The sequence below is a fragment of the Periplaneta americana genome, chromosome 7, assembly GCF_040183065.1.
Source record: "Periplaneta americana isolate PAMFEO1 chromosome 7, P.americana_PAMFEO1_priV1, whole genome shotgun sequence".
Lineage (NCBI taxonomy): Eukaryota > Metazoa > Arthropoda > Insecta > Blattodea > Blattidae > Periplaneta > Periplaneta americana.
The window spans coordinates 24,042,542-24,066,810 of NC_091123.1; the positions used below are offsets into that span (position 1 = coordinate 24,042,542).

At 37.2% G+C, this 24,269-nt stretch overlaps 1 protein-coding gene across 17 annotated transcripts in view; it reads right to left on the reverse strand.

Annotated features, from left to right (window-relative positions):
* Positions 1-24,269, reverse strand: part of sls (sallimus) — a 959,631-nt gene that overhangs the window by 134,799 nt on the left and 800,563 nt on the right. For 15 of the 17 annotated variants that reach the window (XM_069830434.1, XM_069830438.1, XM_069830435.1 and 12 more), the window contains one exon: positions 1,830-11,207. The exons of the other annotated variants lie outside the window; for them this stretch is intronic. In XM_069830434.1, coding sequence (XP_069686535.1) covers positions 1,830-11,207 — 9,378 coding nt within the window. The remainder of the gene's footprint in view (positions 1-1,829; positions 11,208-24,269) is intronic. 17 annotated transcript variants of the gene reach the window in all.

Genomic DNA, 24,269 nt, shown 5'->3' on the forward strand with positions numbered 1-24,269 from the left:
TTTTTGTTTTCTATGTTGGCAGTTCAAGTGCGTCGGTATCTATTCCAAAATCGGCGGAAGTCGCTCAACGCTCGTTTCACCTAAAAAGCTTAAAATATTACAATGTTGCTTTAGGAGTAAAATTTATTTCTATTTCATGCATATAATCTTTCCGGATGAATTGATTCGAGATATTCGTTATGAAAACAATATGTACAATTTAGGGGGGGGGGGGAAGCAGTGCACGCAGATAGATGGGCAGATAGATAGCATGCTAAAATTCACTTCTACATATCAGGGATGTTGAAAATGTATATAATTGTCAAACAAAAAGTGTCAAAACGGATTTTGTTTGTAGCATAATAACAATTTTAGTGTACTGAAGTACTTAGTTAAGTGACAAATTAAAGAAAAGTGATTTCAACAAATGTAAATATATGACATAAACATTTTAAACCTGGTTACCAGGATGCAGGTGTTCCTGATCACAATAGATTTATGTACTAAATTTAGTATAATATCAAATGTGGTTTATAAGCTTAGGATATAATTTCTCTATTTAGAAAAAAACTGAAGTGCACACTATACCAAATTAAAACTAAAATAACATTTAAAATATCGTTATTTAACACATATGCAACAATATATAAAATCTTTGACAATATGTGAAAGAAATTAAACACAGTTCATACTTCAAAATAATTAAACTATTGGATTGGTGCATAGGTTCGTAGCTTTTTTCTGTACTTTCATTCAATAGTACTATCACAGTCTAGTACATACCGGTACAGTCACGAAGCTTAAAGTGATGAGAGTACTAGAAACAATAGACTGTGCCGGTACTATTTTGCATTGTCTGTGATGAGGCGATAGTAGCGATACTAGTGGTTAGCAACTATCTATGGATGCATATTCCCTACGTATTGAGCTTCGTGACTGTATATACCAGACTGTGGTACTATCACAGTCTAGTACATACAGTCACGAAGCTTGTGGTGATGAGAGTACTAGGAACAATAGACTGTGCTGGAACTATTTCGCATTAATAATAATAATAATAATAATAATAATAATAATAATAATGATAATGATTTATTTTAGCTGGCAGAGTTAAGGCCGTAAGGCCTTCTCTTCCACTCAACCAGCAAAAAGTATACATACATATGTATCAACTTACAAAGAATTCAACAATTTGATTTAGATAAGAGCTACATGTATACATTGTCTGTGATGAAGCAATAATAGTGATCCTAGTGGTTGGCAACTGTCTATGGATGCATATTCCCTACGTACTAAGCTTCGTGACTGTAGGTATATACTAGACTATGGTACTAAAGTAACACAAAGACACAAATGCTAGAAAAACGCTACGAACTTATTTACCAATTCAATACTTTAAATCTTCCTATTTATTTACTTTATTGGGTTATTTTACGACGCTGTATCAACATCTCAGGTTATTTAGCGTCTGAATGATATGAAGGTGATAATGCCGGTGAAATGAGTCCGGGGTCCAGCACCGAAAGTTACCCAGCATTTGCTCGTATTGGGTTGAGGGAAAACCCCGGAAAAAACCTCAACCAGGTAACTTGCCCCGACCGGGATTCGAACCCGGACCACCTGGTTTCACAACCAGACGCGCTGACTGTTACTCCACAGATGTGGACTTAAATCTTCCTAATATGCTACAGAAAATAAGTAATATAACAGCCATTACATTACAATTTTTTTTTAATTTCCCAAATATTCAAACGTTTGTATATAAAACAAAACACACTTGTAAGACATAAAACCATAAATAACAATCCCATGCATTACAAAAAGAAAGCATGCCACACACTGGCACGTACCTATCACAACAAGATTGGCAGTTGAAGAAGCAACACCAGCAGGATTACTGGCCTGGCAAGTGTAGTTGCCAATATCCTCTTCAGTAACATCACTTATTTCAAGAGTAGCTGTGGATTCAAACACCTTAAAGACTGTGCGGGAAGTTGGTTGAATTTCAATGCCATTATGGTACCAAGTGAGTTCAGGGAATGGATAACCCTCAACTTTGCACGTAAATACTGCTACTTTATTTGGTTCAGAAATAACTGGTTGCAACCGCTGAATGAATTTAGGTGGAATGGTTTTAGTTGAAGTAGTCGTTATTTCTGCAGCAGTTCGCTGCACTAGAGAACGTCTTACTGTTCTTCTGTCTTCACGGACCTGTACATCCTCTACCATTGGCTCCTCTGGGAGACAGATCACTCCTTCTGTGACTCGCTTAGCTGTTATGATCTCCAGCTCTCTCAAAGGCCTGTCCTCCTCCTGTGGAATGGGTATTTTATGCTCTGACACCTTCTTCTTTGAAACTGTGTCAACTTTAATTTCCTTCTGCCATACTTGCTGTATTTCTTCAACTTCCTCACTTACATCTCTAGGAAGCTCTTCTTTAGGTTTGACTGTAACTTGCTTTTGCAGAGCTGAAAGAGTAACATGTGCTTCTGACTTCTTATCTTCAATTATTTCTTCATCCTTATCTCTAACCTGAACTGGTTTCAATTCTGGAGCCTTTGGTTTGTCTTTCTTTTCAGGAATCACAGTTTCTTGTGGTTTAACTTCTTCAGGCACTGGTTTTTCAGGCTTTGTTATTTTCTTTCTTCGCCAAGGAGCAAATGATTTTTCCTCAGGGATTTCTTCAGGTTTCTCTTGATCTAAAATTTGAACAGGTTCTGGCTTAGCTACTTCTGAGGCAGGTTTCGGTATTGGCTCTTCTGGTTTCTTTCTGGGCCAAGGAAGTTCTGTTCTTTCAGGTGATTTCTCTTTTTCATTAACAGGTTCATCCTTCAGTTGCACAGGTTCTGGTCGTTTCTCCTCTTCTGCTGGTTTCTTCTTCTTTGGAATTGGTTTCAAAGTAATTTCTTCTTTCTCTTGCTCAGGCTTTTCTTTCCTTGGAATTGGTTTTAATTTAACCTCTTCTTTTTCTTCCTCTGTTTTTTCTTTCTTTGGAACTGGTTTCAACTGCACTTCCTCCTTTTCTTCCACAGGCTTTTCTTTCTTTGGAATTGGTTTCAACTTCACTTCTTCCTTTTCTTCCTCTGGTTTCTCCTTCTTAGGAATTGGTTTCAGTTTTACTTCCTCTTTCTCTTCCTCTGGCCTATCTTTCTTTGGAATTGGTTTCAATTTCACTTCTTCCTTTTCTTCTTCTGGTTTTGGTTTTCTTGGCGCACGTTTAATTTCAACATCTTCCTTCTCTTCTGGTTTCTCTTTCTTTGGAATTGGTTTCAATTTTATTTCTTCCCTTTCTTCTTCTGGCTTTTCTTTCTTAGGAACTGGCTTTAATTTTATTTCTTCCTTTTCTTCTTCTGGCTTTTCTTTCTTTGGAATTGGTTTCAATTTCACTTCTTCCTTTTCTTCTTCTGGTTTTGGTTTTCTTGGCGCACGTTTAATTTCAACTTCTTCCTCTTCTACTGGTTTCTCTTTCTTAGGAACTGGCTTTAATTTTACTTCTTCCTTTTCTTCTTCTGGCTTTTCTTTCTTTGGAATTGGTTTCAATTTCACTTCTTCCTTTTCTTCTTCTGGTTTTGGTTTCCTTGGCGCACGTTTAATTTCAACTTCTTCCTCTTCTCCTGGTTTCTCTTTCTTAGGAATTGGTTTCAGCTTTACTTCTTCCTTTTCTTCTTCTGGCTTTTCTTTCCTAGGAACTGGCTTTAATTTTATTTCTTCCTTTTCTTCTTCTGGTTTCTCTTTCTTTGGAATTGGTTTCAATTTCACTTCTTCCTTTTCTTCTTCTGGCTTTGGCTTTCTTGGCGCACGTTTAATTTCAACATCTTCCTTCTCTTCTGGTTTCTCTTTCTTCGGAATTGGTTTCAATTTTACTTCTTCCTTTTCTTCTTCTGGCTTTTCTTTCCTAGGAACTGGCTTTAATTTTATTTCTTCCTTTTCTTCTTCTGGTTTCTCTTTCTTTGGAATTGGTTTCAATTTCACTTCTTCCTTTTCTTCTTCCGGTTTCTCTTTCTTAGGAACTGGTTTCAACTTTACTTCTTCCTTCTCTTCTTCTGGCTTTTCTTTCTTTGGAATTGGTTTCAATTTCACTTCTTCCTTTTCTTCCTCTGGTTTTGGTTTTCTCGGTGCACGTTTAATTTCAACATCTTCCTTCTCCTCTGGTTTTTCTTTCTTTGGAATTGGTTTCAACTTTATTTCTTCCTTTTCTTCTTCTGGCTTTTCTTTCTTTGGTATTGGTTTCAATTTTATTTCTTCCTTTTCTTCTTCTGGTTTTGGTTTTCTTGGGGCACGTTTTATTTCAACATCTTCCTTTTCTTCCACAGGTTTCTCTTTTCTAGAAATTGGTTTCAATTTCACCTCTTCCTTTTCTTCTTCAGGTTTATCTTTCCTTGGAATTGGTTTCAACGTAACTTCTTCTGGTTTTTCTTCTTCTGGTTTCTCTTTCCTTGGAATTGGTTTCAATTTTATTTCTTCCTTTTCTTCTTCTGGTTTTGGTTTCCTTGGTGCACGCTTGATTTCAACATCCTCCTTTTCTTCCACAGGCTTTTCTTTCTTTGGAATTGGTTTCAATGAAACCTCTTCTTTTTCTTCGACTGGCTTCTCCTTTCTTGGAGCTCGCTTAATTTCAACTTCCTCTTTTTCTTTTTCTTCCTCTGGTTTCTCTTTCTTTGGAACTGGTTTTAACTTAACCTCTTCCTTCTCTTCTTCGGGCTTTTCTCTTCTAGGCACAGGTTTCAACGTCACTTCTTCCTTCTCTTGCACCTCCTTAGGTCTCTCCTTCCTCTGAATAGGTTTCAATGTTGCTTCTTCTGGTTGTGGAGACTGTGGTCTTTCTCGTGGAACTGGCTTCAACTGTACCTTCTCCTGTTCTTCAGTTTCTTTTGGAATATCTTTATGTATTGGTTTTAGAATTACTTCTTCAGGTTGAGGAACTTCCTTCTTTGGTTTCTTACCACGACGCCAGGGAAGTTCAGATTTCTCTGTTGGTTTTTCTTCTTCTGGTTTCTCTTCTTTCACCATAGTTGGTAAAAGGATAGGTTTTTCGTCTTCCGAAGGTGCTTCCGAAACAGGAACAGGCTTGAGTGATACCTCTGGAATTTCCTCTTTCTTTTCTATGGGTTTCTCTTTTTTAGGAATAGGCTTCAAAATAACTTCTTCTGGTTGTGGAGACTGTGGTCTTTGTTTAGGAACAGGTTTCAATTTTACTTTTTCCTCCTCTTCAACCTTCTTCGGAATATCCTTATGGACAGGCTTAAGAGTGATTTCCTCTGGTTTAATCTCTTCTTCTTTAGGTTTCTTGCCTCTGCGCCAAGGAACTTGAGTCTTTTCTGGAATGCTTTCCTCCAGTTTCTCTTCTTCCTTAGTTGCAGGAATGACTGGAGATTCTTGAACTGTCTCTATCACTTCTAATGATTTATCTTTCTTTAAGATAGGCTTCAATTTCACCTCTTCCCTTTGTTGTTCAGTCTTTTCAGGTTTAGGAATCGGTTTCAGTGTAATTTCCTCTTTATCTTCCTGTTCTGGCTTTACTTTTCTTGGTATGGGCTTCAGTTTCACAGATTCCGGCTGTTCTGGTTGAGGTTGCTGTCTTGGAATAGGCTTCAGTTGCACTGATTCTTCTTTTTCTGTCTCTTTTGTCACTTCCTTCTTTACAGGTTGCAGATGGATTTCTTCAGGTTTCTGGTCTCCCTTCGTAGGCTTCTTACCTCGTCGCCAGGGAACTTCAGTCTTCTCTGGTGGTTTGACATCAGGTTTCTCTTCACTCACTCTCTCAGGCATTGGTTGTCTATCATATGTTGGAACCTCTGTCTCTTTGACTGGTTTGGGCAATTTCAGTTCAATTTCTTCGTGCTTCTCTTCCTTCTTTAACACTTTATCCTCTTCATGCACAAGTGGAACTGGTTTCAATTGAATCTTCATTTCTTCCACTACTTTCTCTCCTTCTTTAACAGGAATAGGCTTCAGTTTTACTTCCTCAATCTCTTCTACATCTCGTATTTTTTCTAACTTGTCTTTCTTTGGAATTGGTTTCAGCGTCACTATTTCCTTTTCTTCCTCTGGCTTTTCTTTTCTCGGAGCACGTTTTATTTCAACAACTTCCTGTTCTTCTTCAGGCTTTTCTTTCTTTGGAATTGGTTTCAACTTTATTTCTTCCTTTTCTTCTTCTGGTTTTGGTATTCTTGGGGCACGTTTTATTTCAACATCTTCCTTTTCTTCCACAGGTTTCTCTTTCCTTGGAATTGGTTTCAATTTCACCTCTTCCTTTTCTTCTTCAGGTTTATCTTTCCTTGGAATTGGTTTCAACTTAACTTCTTCTGGTTTTTCTTCTTCAGGTTTCTCTTTCCTTGGAATTGGTTTTAATTTTATTTCTTCCTTTTCTTCTTCTGGTTTTGGTATTCTTGGGGCACGTTTAATTTCAACATCTTCCTTTTCTTCCACAGGTTTCTCTTTCCTAGAAATTGGTTTCAATTTCACCTCTTCCTTTTCTTCTTCAGGTTTATCTTTCCTTGGAATTGGTTTCAACGTAACTTCTTCTGGTTTTTCTTCTTCTGGTTTCTCTTTCCTTGGAATTGGTTTCAATTTTATTTCTTCCTTTTCTTCTTCTGGTTTTGGTTTCCTTGGTGCACGCTTGATTTCAACATCCTCCTTTTCTTCCACAGGCTTTTCTTTCTTTGGAATTGGTTTCAATGAAACCTCTTCTTTTTCTTCGACTGGCTTCTCCTTTCTTGGAGCTCGCTTAATTTCAACTTCCTCTTTTTCTTTTTCTTCCTCTGGTTTCTCTTTCTTTGGAACTGGTTTTAACTTAACCTCTTCCTTCTCTTCTTCGGGCTTTTCTCTTCTAGGCACAGGTTTCAACGTCACTTCTTCCTTCTCTTGCACCTCCTTAGGTCTCTCCTTCCTCTGAATAGGTTTCAATGTTACTTCTTCTGGTTGTGGAGACTGTGGTCTTTCTCGTGGAACTGGCTTCAACTGTACCTTCTCCTGTTCTTCAGTTTCTTTTGGAATATCTTTATGTATTGGTTTTAGAATTACTTCTTCAGGTTGAGGAACTTCCTTCTTTGGTTTCTTACCACGACGCCAGGGAAGTTCAGATTTCTCTGTTGGTTTTTCTTCTTCTGGTTTCTCTTCTTTCACCATAGTTGGTAAAAGGATAGGTTTTTCGCCTTCCGAAGGTGCTTCTGAAACAGGAACAGGCTTGAGTGATACCTCTGGAATTTCCTCTTTCTTTTCTATGGGTTTCTCTTTCTTAGGAATAGGCTTCAAAATAACTTCTTCTGGTTGTGGAGACTGTGGTCTATGTTTAGGAACAGGTTTCAATTTTACTATTTCCTCCTCTTCAACCTTCTTTGGAATATCCTTATGGACAGGCTTAAGAGTGATTTCCTCTGGTTTAATCTCTTCTTCTTTAGGTTTCTTTCCTCGTCGCCAAGGTAGTTCAGATCTTTCTGGGATTTCTTCTTTCTTTTCTTCTGGTTTCTTCTTTTCTCTCGTCACAACAGGTGTTACCTCATTTTGATCTATTTCTGGAATTCTGTCTTTATGGACAGGCTTTAAAACTACCTCTTCTAACTTTGGTTTTTCGTCTTGTGGTTGATCTCTACGTACTGGTTTCAGAGTAATTTGTTCAGTTTCTGGAGCCTTTTCTTCTGGTTTCTTTCCTCGGCGCCATGGGAAACGTGGTTTTTCCTCTGGGAGTGACTCAGCTTTATCCTCAACCAGTTTTGGAATGACTTCTTCTGGTTTCTTCTGATCAACGGCCCATGATATTTCAGATTTATTAGTAGGTATGGTTTCTTCTGGAATTTCTTTATCAGGAATGAGAGAAGGTACCAAATCAGGTTTTTGTTTTCTGTGCCATGGAAGCTCTGATTTCACTGTAGGTTTGTCCTCCCTTTCTTTTTCTTGTTCTGGCAACTTCACTGGCATGAGTTTCTTTCTTTCCTCCTCCTCCTTCTTCCTGAGCATAGTTGTAGTATCTTCCAGTTCCTGCCAGGGAACTTGAGAAGTTTGGTCTTCTTCTGTTGGTTTTTCTGTAATCATCTTCTTTTCCGTTTTCTCCTTTTCTACAGTTTTGAGGATTATTTTTTCTGTTTCAGATGGGATAACCTCCTTCGAGATCTTTTCAATTGGTTTCAATTGCACTTCTTCCAAATGCTCTTTTTGTATTTCTCTCTTTTCCTGATGAACTTTCTTAAGTGCAACACCTTCTTGAGTCCATGGCACTTGTTTGGAGACTTTTCTTTGCTCTTCTTCAAACAGGATTTTTGATGACTTGCGGGTAATATCTTCTTGTGTCTTCTTTGTAGTTGTAATTTGATCCTTACTTGCTTGCTCTATTATGAGTAAACTAGAATCTTCTTCCTCTCTCATTTTCTGAATACTCTCCATTGTCTGTAAAGTAGTGTCCTCTGTCCTTTCAACTTGTAGCAAAGTAGTATCTTCTTCTTCTGATCTTCTTAAAAGAGTCTCTTCTGATTTTTTATCTGTTAATTTCGGCTTTTCTCTCATTTTGCCAGGTTTCAAAGGAACAGTCTCTGCTTCCTTAGGAGTCACAGCATCCCTTTCAACGGGGCGCAAAGTAGCAATTTCAGGCTTATCAGTTTCTTGTGGAATTTTCTTAACAGGCTGAAGATCAACGTGCTCCAGTTCTTCTTTTGGAATGTCTTTCTGTGGTCTTTTCACGGGTTTCAGTTGCACATCCTCTAATTTCTCTTTCTCGGGTTCTATTTTCTGCCTAGGAGCTTTCTTTAACATAACAGCTTCTTGAGTCCATGGAACTTGTTTAGGAGTTTTTGTTTCTTCCACTTCAATCTGAGTCTTTGATATTCTTCGCGCCGTAACTTGATCCTTGCTTGTTTTCTCCACAATGAGCAAATTGGAATCCTCTTCTTCTGTCGTTTTCTGAATGCTCTTTTCTTGAATAATTGTATCCTGAGTCCTTTCAACTTCTAGTAAAGTAGTATCTTCTTCTTCTGTTCTTCTAACAATGGATTGTTCTGGCTTTCTATCTAATAATTTTGGTTTCTCTGATGTCATCTTGCCAGGCTTCAGAGGAACAGTCTCTGCTTCTTTAGGAATCACAGTATCTTTTTCAACAGGACGTAAAGTAACAGTTTCAGGTTTATCAGGCTCTTGTGGAGTTTTCTTGACAGGCTGTAATTCAACATGTTCCAATTCTTCCTTTGCAATATCCTTCTTTTCTCTTTTTGTTGGCTTGAGTTGCACCTCTTCTAATTTCTCTTTCTCGGGTTCTTTCTTTTCTTTAGGAGCTTTCTTCAATTTAACAGCTTCTTGAGTCCAAGGAACTTGTTTAGGAATTTGTTTTTCTTGCTCATCTATTTCAGTTTTATGCAGCCTGCGAGTTGTATCTTCTTGTGACTTCCAAGAGGTTGTAACTTGCTCCTTGCTTTTTTCCTCGACACTAAGAAAACTTGAGTCTTCCTCTTCTCTCCTTTTTTGAATACTCTCTTTCGAAATTAGAGTGGTATCCTGTGTTTTTTCTACATGAAGCAAGGTAATATCTTCTTCTTCTGTTCGCCTTTCAAGCGTCTCTTCTGATTTCTTACCTGGGAACTCAGGTTTCTCTGGTTTCCACCTACCAGGTGCCCGGGGAACTTTTTCAGTCTCTAGAGGAGCAATTGTTTCCTTTCCAACAGGACGCAAAGTAATTTCTTCAGGTTTTTCAGCTTCTTGAGGACTTTTCTTGACTGGATGTAAATCAACATGTTCCAATTCTTCCTTAGAAATTACTCTTTGATCACGTTTCGTCGGTTTTAGTTGCACATCTTCAAGTGTTTCTTTTACTGGTTCTTTTCTTTGAACTGGCGTCCTCTTCAGCTTCACAGATTCTTGGGTCCAAGGAACTGAGCCTGGTTTTTTAATTTCTTCTTCTTCATCTTCCTTCGGTTTTGAATCACGTGACCTATCCCTAGATCTTCTCCAGCTAGCAGGCGTTTCCTGTTTCATAGTTTCTTCAAGGGTTTTATCCACTTGTAAGAAACTAGAATCTTCTTCCTCTGTTCTTCTGTCTATACCTTCCTCCGGACGATCTGGTTTTCTTCTAAATTTTACAGTGCCATCAAATGTTCTATCAACCTGGAGTAATGTTGTATCCTCCTCTTCTCTGTGTTTTATTCTAGAGATGGTATCTGGTGCAGATTTCAGAGGAGTCTCCTTTATGCCTTGTTTTGTTACTTCTTTTGGGATTGGTTTCAATGTAATGGAATCTGGCTGGTCCACGTCCTTTTTATCTGTAGTTACAGGTTTCAAATCCACATGTTCAAGTCCTTCTTTCGGAATTTCCTTTTTGTCATGTTTTGTGGGTTTCAGCTGTACTGTTTCCAGTTTTTCTTTCTGAGGTTCCTTGATTTCCCTAGGCGCTTTTTTGAGTTTGACTGCTTCCTGTGTCCAAGGCAGTGGCTTCTTAACTTCCTCAATAACTTGTGGTGTGATGTCCTCGTCCTGTGGCCGAAGTGGTCTTCTAGCGATTTCTTCCAAAGTTTTCTTTAAATCCAACAACGTTGTATCTTCTTGATCTGTTCGTTGAATAAAAGAATCGTCTGTTTTCTGTCCACCCTCTCTCTGAGGAATTCTCTTTAATGATGGCTTCTCAGACGGTTGAGGTGCCTCTTTAGGCTCTTGTTTGAAAGGTTTCAGTTTCATACGATCTGATTCATCTGACTGAGGCTTTTCTTTCTCGAATGGTTTTAGAACAATTCCTTCTGGCTCCTCTTGATCTCCTGGCAGTCTCTTAACTGGCTTAAGATCCACATCCTCTAGCTTTTCTCTTGGTATGTCCTTCTTCTCTCTCTTTGTTGGTTTAAGTTGAACTTCTTCTAGCTGTTCTTTCGTGGGTTCTTTCTTTTCTCTCGGAGCTTTCTTTAGTTTAATATCTTCCTGTGTCCACGGAAGGACGGATTTGGGAGTGCCAGCAATACTTTCTTCTGTAGTTGGCTTGCTTTCCAATGATCTGTCTCGTGACTTGGTTCGCCATGGTGTAGTAGTTTTACTGCGAGGAAGACGACGACTTTTTCTCCACGGTAATGTTTCATCTCCTCGAGGAACTATAATTTCCCCAACATCTTCGCTTACTTCATCATCTGTGGATCCAACACCATCAGGGGCGAAAGGAAGTCCTTTTCCACCTTTCGAAGATCCTGGCATACCTTTTGTTTGACTTACAACACCACTGCCTTTGTGGTCTGAGACTGGCGTTTCATACACTAATCCATGTTGTCCTGAAAGTTGAAGATACACCTTACTTGTGTATCTATTGAATTTATTTAGAACACTTAAGCGTGGTGGACAACACAACGCAGATATGACGATCACAATACAACACAACATAAATGGACATGGATATGACAAATTGGATATCATATTGAATCTTGATATTCCAGACTGAAGGTTTTATAGGTTCAGTACATACAAATCGGATGTGTGTTGTGGGATTTTTGGATAGATATGCTCTAGAAAGCAAATAAATTCTAGAATCCCTGGGAATTATGAGCAAGACCTAGAATATGAAATACATACGATGCATAAAAATCGTAGATAAATATATTCTAGTTCAACTCCAAACACAGACATTATAAGGTCACATTTAAATACAGACACTGGAAAATATCGCAATATTAAATTAGTTGTACTGTTCGAATTCTTGGTGTGTGAAAATAATCAGTCATAATTATGACCTTGCATTTCTGAAAAGGTAAAAATTAATTTATTTCCTACAATTCAATATTTAGGTCTACTGATGTAAAAACAAATTCTTATCATATGGAATGGCTCAAACCAGAGACTACTTCGATACATTTTCATATGAGAGAAATAAAATTATTACCCAAGAATAACAGAGAAGAGAAACTTGTGATTGAGGCCAATAACCTTCTGAGGTTTGATGAACCACAGTGACTGATTGATGAATAATTTTACATAAAAGAGCATCACATATAGTGTAGGTAGTACATAAGTGTAATTTAAATGCCAAAGTGTGCATTAACTTTGTTTCTATTATTATTTCCTCTATTAAAGTTGTGGGGGGAACAGAAAGTTTAGAAGCTACAGGTACTAAGAAATAACATACAGACTAAAGTTTAGTATTTTTTCTTGTCAGTCATTTAACGACGGTGTATCAGCTACTAGGTTATTTAGCGTCGACGGAATTGGTGAGAGTGAGATGAGGCCGAGGATTCACTATGTGATTACCTGACATTCGCCTTACATTTGGGGAAAACCTCGGAGAAAACTCAAACAGATAACCAGCTCAACTGGGAATCGACTCCATGCCCTAAGCGCAGGCTTGGGTCAGCAGGCAAGTGCACCTAATGCCTGTTCTATGTCAGTGGCCAATATTTAATACTTAACTTGAGAAATAAAACAAGAATTCGCTTTCATCTGTGGAAATAATGATTTAATGTTAAGTTCTTTAATTGCAATAATTACAGCACATACAAAGTACGGTATTTTGCATTTACTTTCTCGTTATAGAAATCACTACTACTGGGTGTTCAGTTCAAAATGTGTCATGGCTCGCTGTATGCCATCATGTGGCTAGTCGTTGAGCCTAGAGAATTCAATCTTCCTACACTTCCGCAGAGGTGTATAACCTAAGAGGCAGAGAAGTTGCCTAGCAAGTATGGCGTTCATTCTGAAGAGTACGTACCGATACGTACGGTAACGCCGGTAGTGGCAGGAATGTGAACTGTTTGGAAATACGTACTGTCGGGATATGGGGAGAGGGTTAAGACGATTACCTACGTATTTGTTGACATTAACTTCGACGGTCAACATGGACACGGAGCATTTGATTTGTGTTGTGGAATGTTACCGTACACGACCGATGATAACAAATACCCTGCATACGACTTGCCGGCGCAAAACACAGTTCGAAAGAGGTTATGGTAGCACACAGACCGTACAGACCGCCATCTGTTGCTACGACGTTCAAGTTATACCGTACACGTTCTCAAGTTCAGATTGAAGAACGCCTTAAATAATAGGCAACTTCTCTAACATATAAGCTGAAACTCGCTTCAAATCGGTGACCCAACAACAGTGACGTCATGACACACTTTGAAATGAACACCCAGTAGTATATTCTCAGTTACAGCTACAACTGAATAGTTGTACATCGTTTCGCCTCTCTCTCTATCTCTCTCGTCTACTTCTTGTGCAATGAATAGTTAGAAAATAGAGTAAGTTACAAAAAAATTACCGCACTTGGAATACATAAAGCAAAACTGATGAATTACAATTCTGAAACTCCATGAAATACTGCGTTAGAGTTTAGATAGACAGCAGCCAGAAAACACTTTTTAAGTATTGAAGAGTACTGGTACGGTACATAAAAATGCTGAAACTAATTGTTGCTAGAAATTTCAGCTTGTAACCAACGGGAACATATGGACAGAAGTCATCTGAAATTATGTACCAGTACACAGTACATCACTTTCCAGAACAACTGAAACTTCAAGATACTGGGAAACTCTAGGATTACTACAAAGTCTATGATTATGCTCAATGTACTTGTCATCAGACTAAATTTTTGCTGGAAAATATTTTTCCTGTTCCATCATATATGAATAAAACAACAAATCGTAAAAAATGAAAATACTAAATCAGTCAAGTTTATGGAGAGCTTGTGCCAGGACACATTTTATAAAATATATTATAGTAGTAGTAGTAGTAGTAGTAGTAGTAGTAGTAGTAGTAGTAGTAGTAGTAGTAGGGTTTACGAAGGGCACATCAGCTACTATGGCTATTTGCGCCCTTAATATATTATATTATAACAATATTCCTTTTTATAAAAAGTGATGTCTTAGTACAACAGTTACAAATTCGATACTGAAGTGTGAATTAATACCGGTACATTAAAAAAATTTCAGTTTATTTCACTTTGCTCAACTATACATACTCATAATAAAAGTAATCCTGTACATATTACAAAAAACCAAATACGACTCAGCAATTTCTTAAGCGTTCGTTTAACAACATTAATGCCAAGTAATGGAACGGAGAAAAATTATCTCCGGCGCCGGGATTTTGAACCCGGGTTTTCAGCTCTACGTGCTGATGCTTTATCCACTAAGCCACACTGGATACCCACCCCAGCGTCGGACAGAATTCTCTCAGATTGTTCCAACTCTTGGGTTCCCTCTAGTGGCCACCCTCTGCACTACGTCGTAGATGTCTATGAACATAGGACTGAAGTCCACACATGTGCTGAGGTGTACTCGTTATGAGTGACTAGTTGGCCGGGATCCGACGGAATAAGCGCAGTCTTAAATCACGAAGTGACTTACGCATATCATATATTATTTTAATGTACCGAAGTACATATGATATTTCCATGCAGATATTCTGCGTCATCATACGATGGAAGAGTAATGGAACGGAGAAAAATTCTCTCCGGCGCTGGGATTTGAACCCGGTTTTTCATCTCTACGTGCTGATGCTTTATCCACTAAGCCACACCGGATACCTGGCGCCGGAGAGAATTTTTCTCCGTTCCATTACTCTTCCATCGTATGATGATGCAGAATATCTGCATGGAAATATCATATGTACTTTGGTACATTAAGATAATATATATAAACATTAATGCCGCCAAAGAGTCAATATGTCTTTATTAAGAGTGCAAGAAGTTCTGTGCTAATGAAATTTATCTTCGTATCACTGCCTCTGTAACACTGTAATGTCTTTCACGATCAATTTCAATTAACTCTTCTAATAACACTCAGATAGGGACCAATGGTGGGCTTATGTGAGGGTGGCAATGAACTTCCGGATTCTCTAAAAGCCATTTGTAAGTAAGTAAGTAATAACACTTATTACATACGGTATATAAATACAATTGCTTCAGCTTGTCAGCTAGCATAGTGACAATTTTATCTCGCAAACATTAGGGATTTCGCATCTGTAGTCACTGCTGTTGGAAATAGATAAGGAAAAAAAAAAAAAAGATGAAGACAATGATGATGACGAAAGCATGGAATATTTTGGTTCTTTTATTAATTACATTACATTAATTACATAATACAGACATCATTGTCCTTGGGAGAGTATGGTAGCATCATGGTTAAGACACTGTACTGCAAGCCAGTAGGTCGAAGGTTGAATACCGCCTTCTTGGATTTTATTCATTGATACAATCTTTCCACCGCAGTATGGCCCTAGCATTCCCTCAGTCCCTAACAGAAAATAGTATCAGAGATACTTATTTGGGGGTAAAGGTGTCGAGTGTGTAGCACTGAGATTCTTACTGCAATTTATAGGTATCAATTGAGCCATTCAGAGCAGAAGTGGTGTAAGTCAAAAATGGGTAATCAGGGTTAAAGTAAACATTCTGTAAAATACAGCGCAAAGTAGCAATTAATATTCAATTTATTTGAACTATTAGTAGTCAGTGGATAGCAAGAAGGACATATTAATTGATACTTTGCACTGTATTTTACAGAATATTTACTTTAAACCTCATTACCCAATTTTGACTTACACCACTTTTGCTCTGAACGGTTCAATTGTCTGCAAAGGTGAGAGCCTTCTGCTCTCCTGTTGGCCTTCAAGACCTGTAATAGGGCCAACTTAAGTTTTAGCTCATACTATTATCATATTCTTCAGGAATAAATCACTTACAACTACCTAGTTTGCGTATAAGGACGTGTGGACGTAATGGAGAATGAAAGAATAGACCAGCTATTCAAGGCACAGTGTCTTCGACATTACAACTCAAATGCAGTACATGTCCTCTTTCCTTCATGAAAACTTAAGAATATACAATAAACCTGTGAAACGAAAAATGGATCAATAGCTCTAATGGAAATTCAATAAGATGTCCGTTCTTCCCCATAAGTCAGTGCAAAAGCTTAAAACTTGATTACGTTTTCAGTCAGTTCCTATCACAACATGGGACATATTTTGTAAGTTAGGTACTTCTAATGACTTAACACTAATGTTGAAAGTGGTTATTTTTGCTTATGTAAAGAGCGTGTCCAAACAGTCGAATACCTTTTTGACTGTCTAGTGTTTGCGGTTAAAATATACAGCCTGACAAGTCACTTCAGTGAATGTAAAATACAATACACAAACTACCAGTAACCAAAATCTTTTGCAAAAGCTGTAGCAGCAAATAATTCCGATAATTCATGAAATTACTATTTCTTAGACTAAAATGTACGTACTAACTTATTCCTTGCTTATGATTTCGCAAGAATGCATGTACTGAATTCACTGTTCGTTCATTTTTTTTAAATTACCAGTATGCTTTATTTTTGTGTGTTTCAAACTACGACATTCAATAGGCTAATATACCAATAATCTCCAACCTTTTTAAAATATAGATACTATATTTTTTTATGAATATGACTGCTACATGAAAAGTGAATAAAACTAACATTTAATATAACCATACCGTTATCTGACGATGATATATCTAGGGTTTGTATACCGGTAATGGTTTCTGACAAATAAATATTATTATTAATATTAATATTATTATTATTATTATTATTATTATTATTACTTACTTACTTATTGGCTTTTAAGGAACCCGGAGGTTCATTGCCGCCCTTACATAAGCCCGCCATTGATCCCTATCCTGAGCAAGATTAATCCAGTCTCTACCATCATATCCCACCTCAAATCCATTTTAATATTATCTTCCCATCTACGTCTCGGCCTCCCCAAAGATCTTTTTCCCTCTGGCCTCCCAACTAACACTCTATATGCATTTCTGGATTCGCCCATACGTGCTACATGCCCTGCCCATCTCAAGCGTCTGGATTTAATGTTCCTAATTATGTCAGGTGAAGAATACAATGCGTGCAGCTCTGCGTTGTGTAACTTTCTCCATTCTCCTGTAACTTCATCCCTCTTAGCCCCAAATATTTTCCTAAGAACCTTATTGTCAAACATCCTTAATCTCTGTTCCTCTCTCAAAGTGAGAGTCCAAGCTTCACAACCATATAGAACAACCGGTAATATAGCTGTTTTATAAATTATATTATTATTATTATTATTATTATTATTATTATTATTATTATTATTATAAACACTCACTTTCTAATAGAAAATAAATTACCGGTAAACAAAATTATTCCCACTACTAAGGATTTTACTGAATTTTGTATGAACAGAGACTGGATGAGGAGAATTTTAAATAATTTATTATTTCTACTAAATTACTACTACTACTATACTACTATTACTGCTACCACCATCACCACCACCACCACTACTACACTACTACTAACACCGATATTTTTATATCCTGAGTGAATAAACCAGGCTTTCTGTGGTTATAAAGGTCTATGATTTTTATATCTTGAATTTACTTTTATTCATATTCAGAATTGAAGACCTGTGTGCAATCACTGGTAAGAACTCATAATTGCATGACAACTGGTAAGATTAAGAGTTTGTTCATTACAAACAGTTTTTATTATCAATATCATCATACTCCATGTCTTCGTCACCACCATCCTAAACGAATATTTGCACTGTATAAATGTGATTAAATGTATTTTTTCAGGTCAAAAATGGAAGAAAAGTAAGCAAAGAAAAACAGAAGGTGAAAACCAAATAACTTTGGCTATGACTGTAAGGAATGGAGTGCTTTTCTCATCCGTGACTCAATTGTTTACACTGAATGGAGACCTGTTTACACAAGTAAGATACATAATTTTCTCACTATGGAGCTAAGAGAACTAATCCTACACAAACACCTCCGCTTAGAAAACTTCCTACACCTTCTCCTCCTACACAAAAAATAGTATCATCAATTTATTTAACATTTTGGCAGTCCAATAAGCTCTACACGGACCTTTACCATGGATTTTATGAAATACGCAACAACAGTTCAAGGACGTCAACTATACGGAATAAATAGTTCTGGAAAGATTTGTAGTGACATTCACTAGAAGTTTCTATTACTTTAATGGCATTCATATATAGCAGTGGTTTCCAATTATTGTTGGGCTATGGACCCCAGGTGTCCACGTAATCCCATCGCAGCGTATGTGAGACATTGTTCAAGAAAAAAAAAAACTTAAGCAATTGATGAAGTATAAATTCTTCTTATAAATTCAAAAATTATCTTATAGTCATGCAAGTCTGTTTTTCAGGTAAAGCTCCTTGTGAAGCAGACTTGAATAATTTCAGGGGAAAAATTAAGACGGTGTTGGGTGGAGTTCCTGGGTAGCTCAGTTGGTAGAGCGCTGGTACGTTCAACCAGAGGTTCCAGGATCGATACCCAGCCCCAGAACAATTTTCCCTTGAAATTATTCAAGTCTGCTTCACAGGGAGCTTTACCTGAAAAAACTAGACTTGCATAATATATACGTTACTGTAGGTACGTTAACAGCAACCACAATTCCATGTCACATAGAGTTTGTGTGCACTCGATGTGGGTCTCTGGCATCTTGTCAACACACTCAAGTTGTGAGAATATAAAGGGAAAAATTAAGACTTTGTCAGGTGGAGTTCCTGGGTATCTCAGTTGGTAGAGCACTGGTACGTTCAACCAGAGGTCCCGGGATCGATACCCGGCCACAGAACAATTTTTCTCTTGAAATTATTCATGTCTTATAGTCAGTTGAACAAATTTCCAGCAGTTGTGTATGGTATTCTTCTTAGTGAATGCCTGGCATACTTCAGCACTATCAACAAAAGCTTTCAGCTTGCAGATAAATTGAGCCAGTCACAAAAATTTATGGTTATGATCATTCTAAATTGAAGGTGGTAGCCTCAGTAATATTAAAAAAACTGGAGACATGTACAGAGTTCATTAACAAAGAGTGGCATTTAAGAAGTTAAAAGTATAATTCAGCACCTGCGTGATTTCGCAACTATCTCCAGAGATTACTTGCCTATCAAATACAGAAAACTCATGAATAAAGAACGATTTTCAATGTGATAATGTACAACTAACACTCTATCTGTGGAGAAACAAGTCATGCTTGCTGACATGACTTGTGAAGACTGACTGAAACATTCATCAGAGAGTGTAGAATTTTGTTATTCAAGGTCTACACTTCAAACTATTTTCACTTCTGAATCTTCTTGGGTATTGACAAATTCTTTACTGCATTAACAATAACACTGAATGAGAACGAATGGTGTCTGCAGAGACAAAACTATTATTAAATAATTATTCGGTGACTTTGATGATTTTGTTAGCCTACATTTAGAAATAAATGCTGATAAAGGAACCAATATGAAACAATTGAAAATGTGTACCGGTACCGGTATCGCGACATTAAGCCCCATTCTTTTGAGAACGAAATAGTTTGTATCATCGTTATTTTGATAAATATCAAATGATTTCTAAGCATCTAAAGTTTAGAATAATAATGTACAAGATAAGATCTGAAAACATGTTGGTAGCTAGGCAGAGCACTAACTTATGATGACAGCATACTCAAATCTCAATGTTACGCCTTAACCTCGACACCACAGTGCGCCCCTTTTGCTTAAACACTGTAAAATAAATTATGATGAAATTAAATGACAATATTGTTATATGGATATTTAACATCCAGTAATTCAACTAACAATCTTAACACAGAGAAAGTAAAAATGACATGAACCTAGGAGCGAGTGGGAAAAAGAGAAAGAAGAGAATACTAAAAACATATTGGTAAAGTCAAATAAATGAAAGGCATAACATAGTTGATTTCAAGCTTATAGGCCTAAATACTTCATAAGGTGATGCAAGAACTAAGTATTTCTGCATGTCGAAGATCATGATCATCTTCTCATTCTTCTTCCTTTTTCTTCCCATAGATCACACTCTTCTGAAGATTACAAACCAATATTTGACATTACTATGTGTAGTAGCAGTAGCAGTAGTAGTAGTAGTAGTAGTAGTAGTAGTAGTAGTAGTAGTAGTAGTAGTAGTAGTAGTAGTAGTAGTACTAGTAGAGGCCTATTTTATTTAACGATCTTTTCAGAAGTGCAGAGAGATGATTTCATTTTTCATTTCATTTATTGTATTCCACAGATCTTACATTAACAATGAAGCTTTAAGATGTGAAACAAGTCAAAATTTTACAAGATTACAATTTTTTGGCGAGATGTAGTGAGATGAGGCCGAGGATTCGCCACAGATTCAGCATCGAAATTCAATGTAGGGGAGAAATAGCCGATAAATTTGTCTAGAGCCTTCTATCAGGAGCAAGATTCTTTTACGTGCTGTAAACCTACGACACAGGCCTCCCAGCTTCACTTCTCTCTCAGAGGAAGCCATGTTAAGGATTTTCTCGTCCTTTAAAATTATCATCCTTAGGCAGATTTCAACCAACGAACTTCGAATCTAATGATTAGCATGGTATCTACTAGACCACTGTCGATAAATGTAGCAGGACTCTTTGATTATGTGATCAACATGGCGCAAGGCCACCATCTTAACAAATATAGGATACCGTAAAACGGAGTAACTTTGCACCTGCAGGGGTAACTTTGCACCATCTATGAAAAACTTTTTATATAGGTCTAGGGGTGTTTACGTGAACCAAATTTATCTGTTCATCACTTCCACCAATAGATGGTATTTGTGTACAGTATTTTTCCACTGTTCGTGGTCACAGGATTTGTTTATGATATTTCTAGACTTTAACAACAGAATGTGTGCATAATTTGATTGAAATATAGATCAAATTAATTACCTTTCAACACAGATGGTGTGCACAATCTCAAGATAAGTTATACGTGTATTTGTTCCTTATTCATCCATTTAGACTTTCTAGTTTCGCTTGTGCAGCTGTTTTGTCGGCAAATGGGTGCAGGTGTTTTGTCGGCAAATGGTGTTGCAGAATAATTTTCTAATCAAGGCGAATTTGAGGCTAAATTGGGATTACTTTGCACCATAACACAAACGAAGATTTTTCAAATTTTAATTGCATTATTTTCATTTCAGGACCTTCAATGAAGTTCAAAAGCGCTTACTATAATTCACACTTTGTATTACAGCTAAATTACCAGTACTTGAATTTGTTTACATATTAAAGTCATACATGGTCTCTCACTGCCAAACTTGGTAATAATCTCTAAATATGCCAAAGGAAAATGTTGAGAAGGATACTAGGCTTTACACTGAGGGACAAAGTTCCAAATGAAGTGCTCCAAAAGATGTCAGCAATTGGTTCGGCTTGGACAGGTACCAGGGAATAAAAACAAACAGTGCTGTCATCAAGGCAGTGACAAAATCATTCAAATCCTGCAAATGAACTGAAAGGGAGGATATTATGGAATATGAATGGGAGGATGTAATTGGGAGAATAAATCCGCCCAAGAAAGTATCAAGAAAGGGCTTGGTTATATTCCATTCCAGAACTTGACACAAAATAATACGTATAATTTTTTACAGTTATTCACGTGCTGTTATCTCGACTTGTCATTCGAAAGAACTGAAAATATTTTTTTGAAACAACATTTTAGAAGAATGTGATCACTTATATTGAAATTTTGTGTAGTTTTTTCAAAAAAGTTTTGTCCGTGTTACTACTTATAGCAGTTTTTGAATCTGTGTTTCCATTTTTTCTGTTCCTGATACATTATATTTTCATTAACACGTGTATGGTGCAATGTAACACCAGCAGTGGCAAACTTTGCACCACCCCTCTTAAAACTCTGGCAGTGCAAAGTAACCCCCAACTATGGGTAACTTACTGGCTTTTAAGGAACCCGGAGGTTCATTGCCACCCTCACATAAGCCCGCCATTGGTCCCTATCCTGAGCAAGATTAATCCAGTCCCTACCATCATATCCCACCTCCCTCAAATCCATTTTAATATTATGTTCCCATCTACGTCTCGACCTCCCCAAAGGTATTTTCCCCTCTGGCCTCCCAACTAACACTCTATATGCATTTCTGGATTCGCCCATACGTGCTACATTCCCTGCCCATCTCAAACGCCTGGATTTAATGTTCCTAATTATGTCAGGTGAAGGATACAATGCGTGCAGCTCTGCGTTGTGTAACTTTCTCCATTCTCCTGCAACTTCATCCCTTTTAGCCCCAAATATTTTCCTAAGCACCTTATTCTCAAAAACCCTCAATCTCTGTTCCTCTCTCAAAGTGAGAGTCCAAGTTTCACAGCCATACAGAACAACTGGTAATATAACTGTTTCATAAATTCTAACTTTCAGATTTTTTGACAGCAGACTGGATGGCAAAAGCTTCTCAACCGAATAATAACAGGCATTTCCCATATTTATTCTGCGTTTAATTTCACTATGGGTAACTTTGCACCAATTTTTGGCAGATTATAAATTTCAAAAGACATTTACTTTTGAAGATATGACTGGCTAAATACATTCCTGCATATTCCTAGAACGTATAAAATAAATGCCCATCTCAAAATTAGACATTTAAAGACTACATATAGACTGAAAACAAATTTTTAACTAGAAAATGATGCAAAGTTACCCCATTTTACGGTACCCAGGAGGTAAGGAACATAAATCTAGTTTCTATGGGAGAGAGATAATCTCTCGTTCACTGCCAATAATCGATCCCAGATGCACTGGATATGTAGCCAGAAACGACACCGCTTGGCATCTGAGTTTGCAGAGGACAGAGTTTTGTTTTGGTAGACAGTGCATTGCAATAAGAGAAAGAGTGTAGCAGCACAATTTTCTCTGCATGGGTCTCCCCACTGTGGGGACTCCATGTACAGCAGATGGTTACATTTATGAGTCCAGCTGCTATAAAAATAAACCGTCTATTGGCTTGGTGGGTGGACACTGTGTAAACAAGCTCTTGCTGAAAGGTTCCATTCAGTCTGTGAACTTTATTTCTCATTCCAAGAGCTGTAATTTACTGTTAATGACCTGTCTGAGGAAGTACTTTGCATTTTAGACTTTTAAATTGTAATGCACGACATAATTATCTCAATTTAACTTCAAAGTAATGAGGAGCAATTGAAGAGGGTCAGAAAGTGTCAAGTATGTTAATTAAAATGGGCTATTTTATTACAGACTTGGGTTGATTAAGTCAGAATTAACTATTGTTTTATAACTTTAAACACAGTAAAAGTGTAAAAGCCATTTGTAAGTAAGTAAGTAAGTAAGTAAGTAAGTAAACACAGTAAAAGTTCAGTTCAGTTTGCTCAAGAAAAATGAGTTTATATAAAATAAAGCATATACCGTAACTTACATAGCTGCATTCCAGTGCAGTAGAGTTAAGGTATAAAATAAATCTGTCCACGAACGAGAGAGCTTCAATCATTAATTTCAGTCCCTAATTAAAGATTGCTTACAATACCTTAACGCACATGTATTTGGTATATAATTTTTATCTAATATTTAAGTAAAAATTTATTCATTTTTCTATATACACTTTTAACACTTATATATCTTACTTACTTACTGGCTTTTAAGGAACCCGGAGGTTCATTGCCGCCCTCACATAAGCCCGCCATTGGTCCCTATCCTGAGCAAGATTAATCCATTCTCTACCATCATATCCCACCTCCCTCAAATCCATTTTAATATTATCTTCCCATCTACGTCTCGGCCTCCCTAAAGGTCTTTTTCCCTCCGGTCTCCCAACTAACACTCTATATGCATTTCTGGATTCGCCCATACGTGCTACATGCCCTGCCCATCTCAAATGTCTGGATTTAATGTTCCTAATTATGTCAGGTGAAGAATACAATGCGTGCAGTTCTGTGTTGTGTAACTTTCTCCATTCTCCTGTAACTTCATCCCTCTTAGCCCCAAATATTTTCCTAAGCACCTTATTCTCAAACACCCTTAACCTATGTTCCTCTCTCAGAGTGAGAGTCCAAGTTTCACAACCATACAGAACAACCAGCAATATAACTGTTTTACAAATTCTAACTTTCAGCTTTTTCGACAGCAGACTGGATGATAAAAGTTTCTCAACCGAATAATAACAGGCATTTCCCATATTTATTCTGTGCTTAATTTCCTCCCGAGTATCATTTATATTTGTTACTGTTGCTCCCAGATATTTGAAATTCTCCACCTCTTCAAAAGATAAATTTGCAAATTTTATATTTACATTTCGTACAATATTCTCGTCACGAGACATAATCATATACTTTGTCTTTTCGGGATTTACTTCCAAACCTATCTCTTTACTTGCTTCAAGTAAAATTCCCGTGTTTTCCCTAATCGTTTGTGGATTTTCTCCTACCATATTCACGTCATCCGCATAGACAAGCAGCTGATGTAACCCGTTCAATTCCAAACCCTCTCTGTTATCCTGGACTTTCCTAATGGCATACTCTAGAGCAAAGTTAAAAAGTAAAACACTTATATATCACTAACTAAAT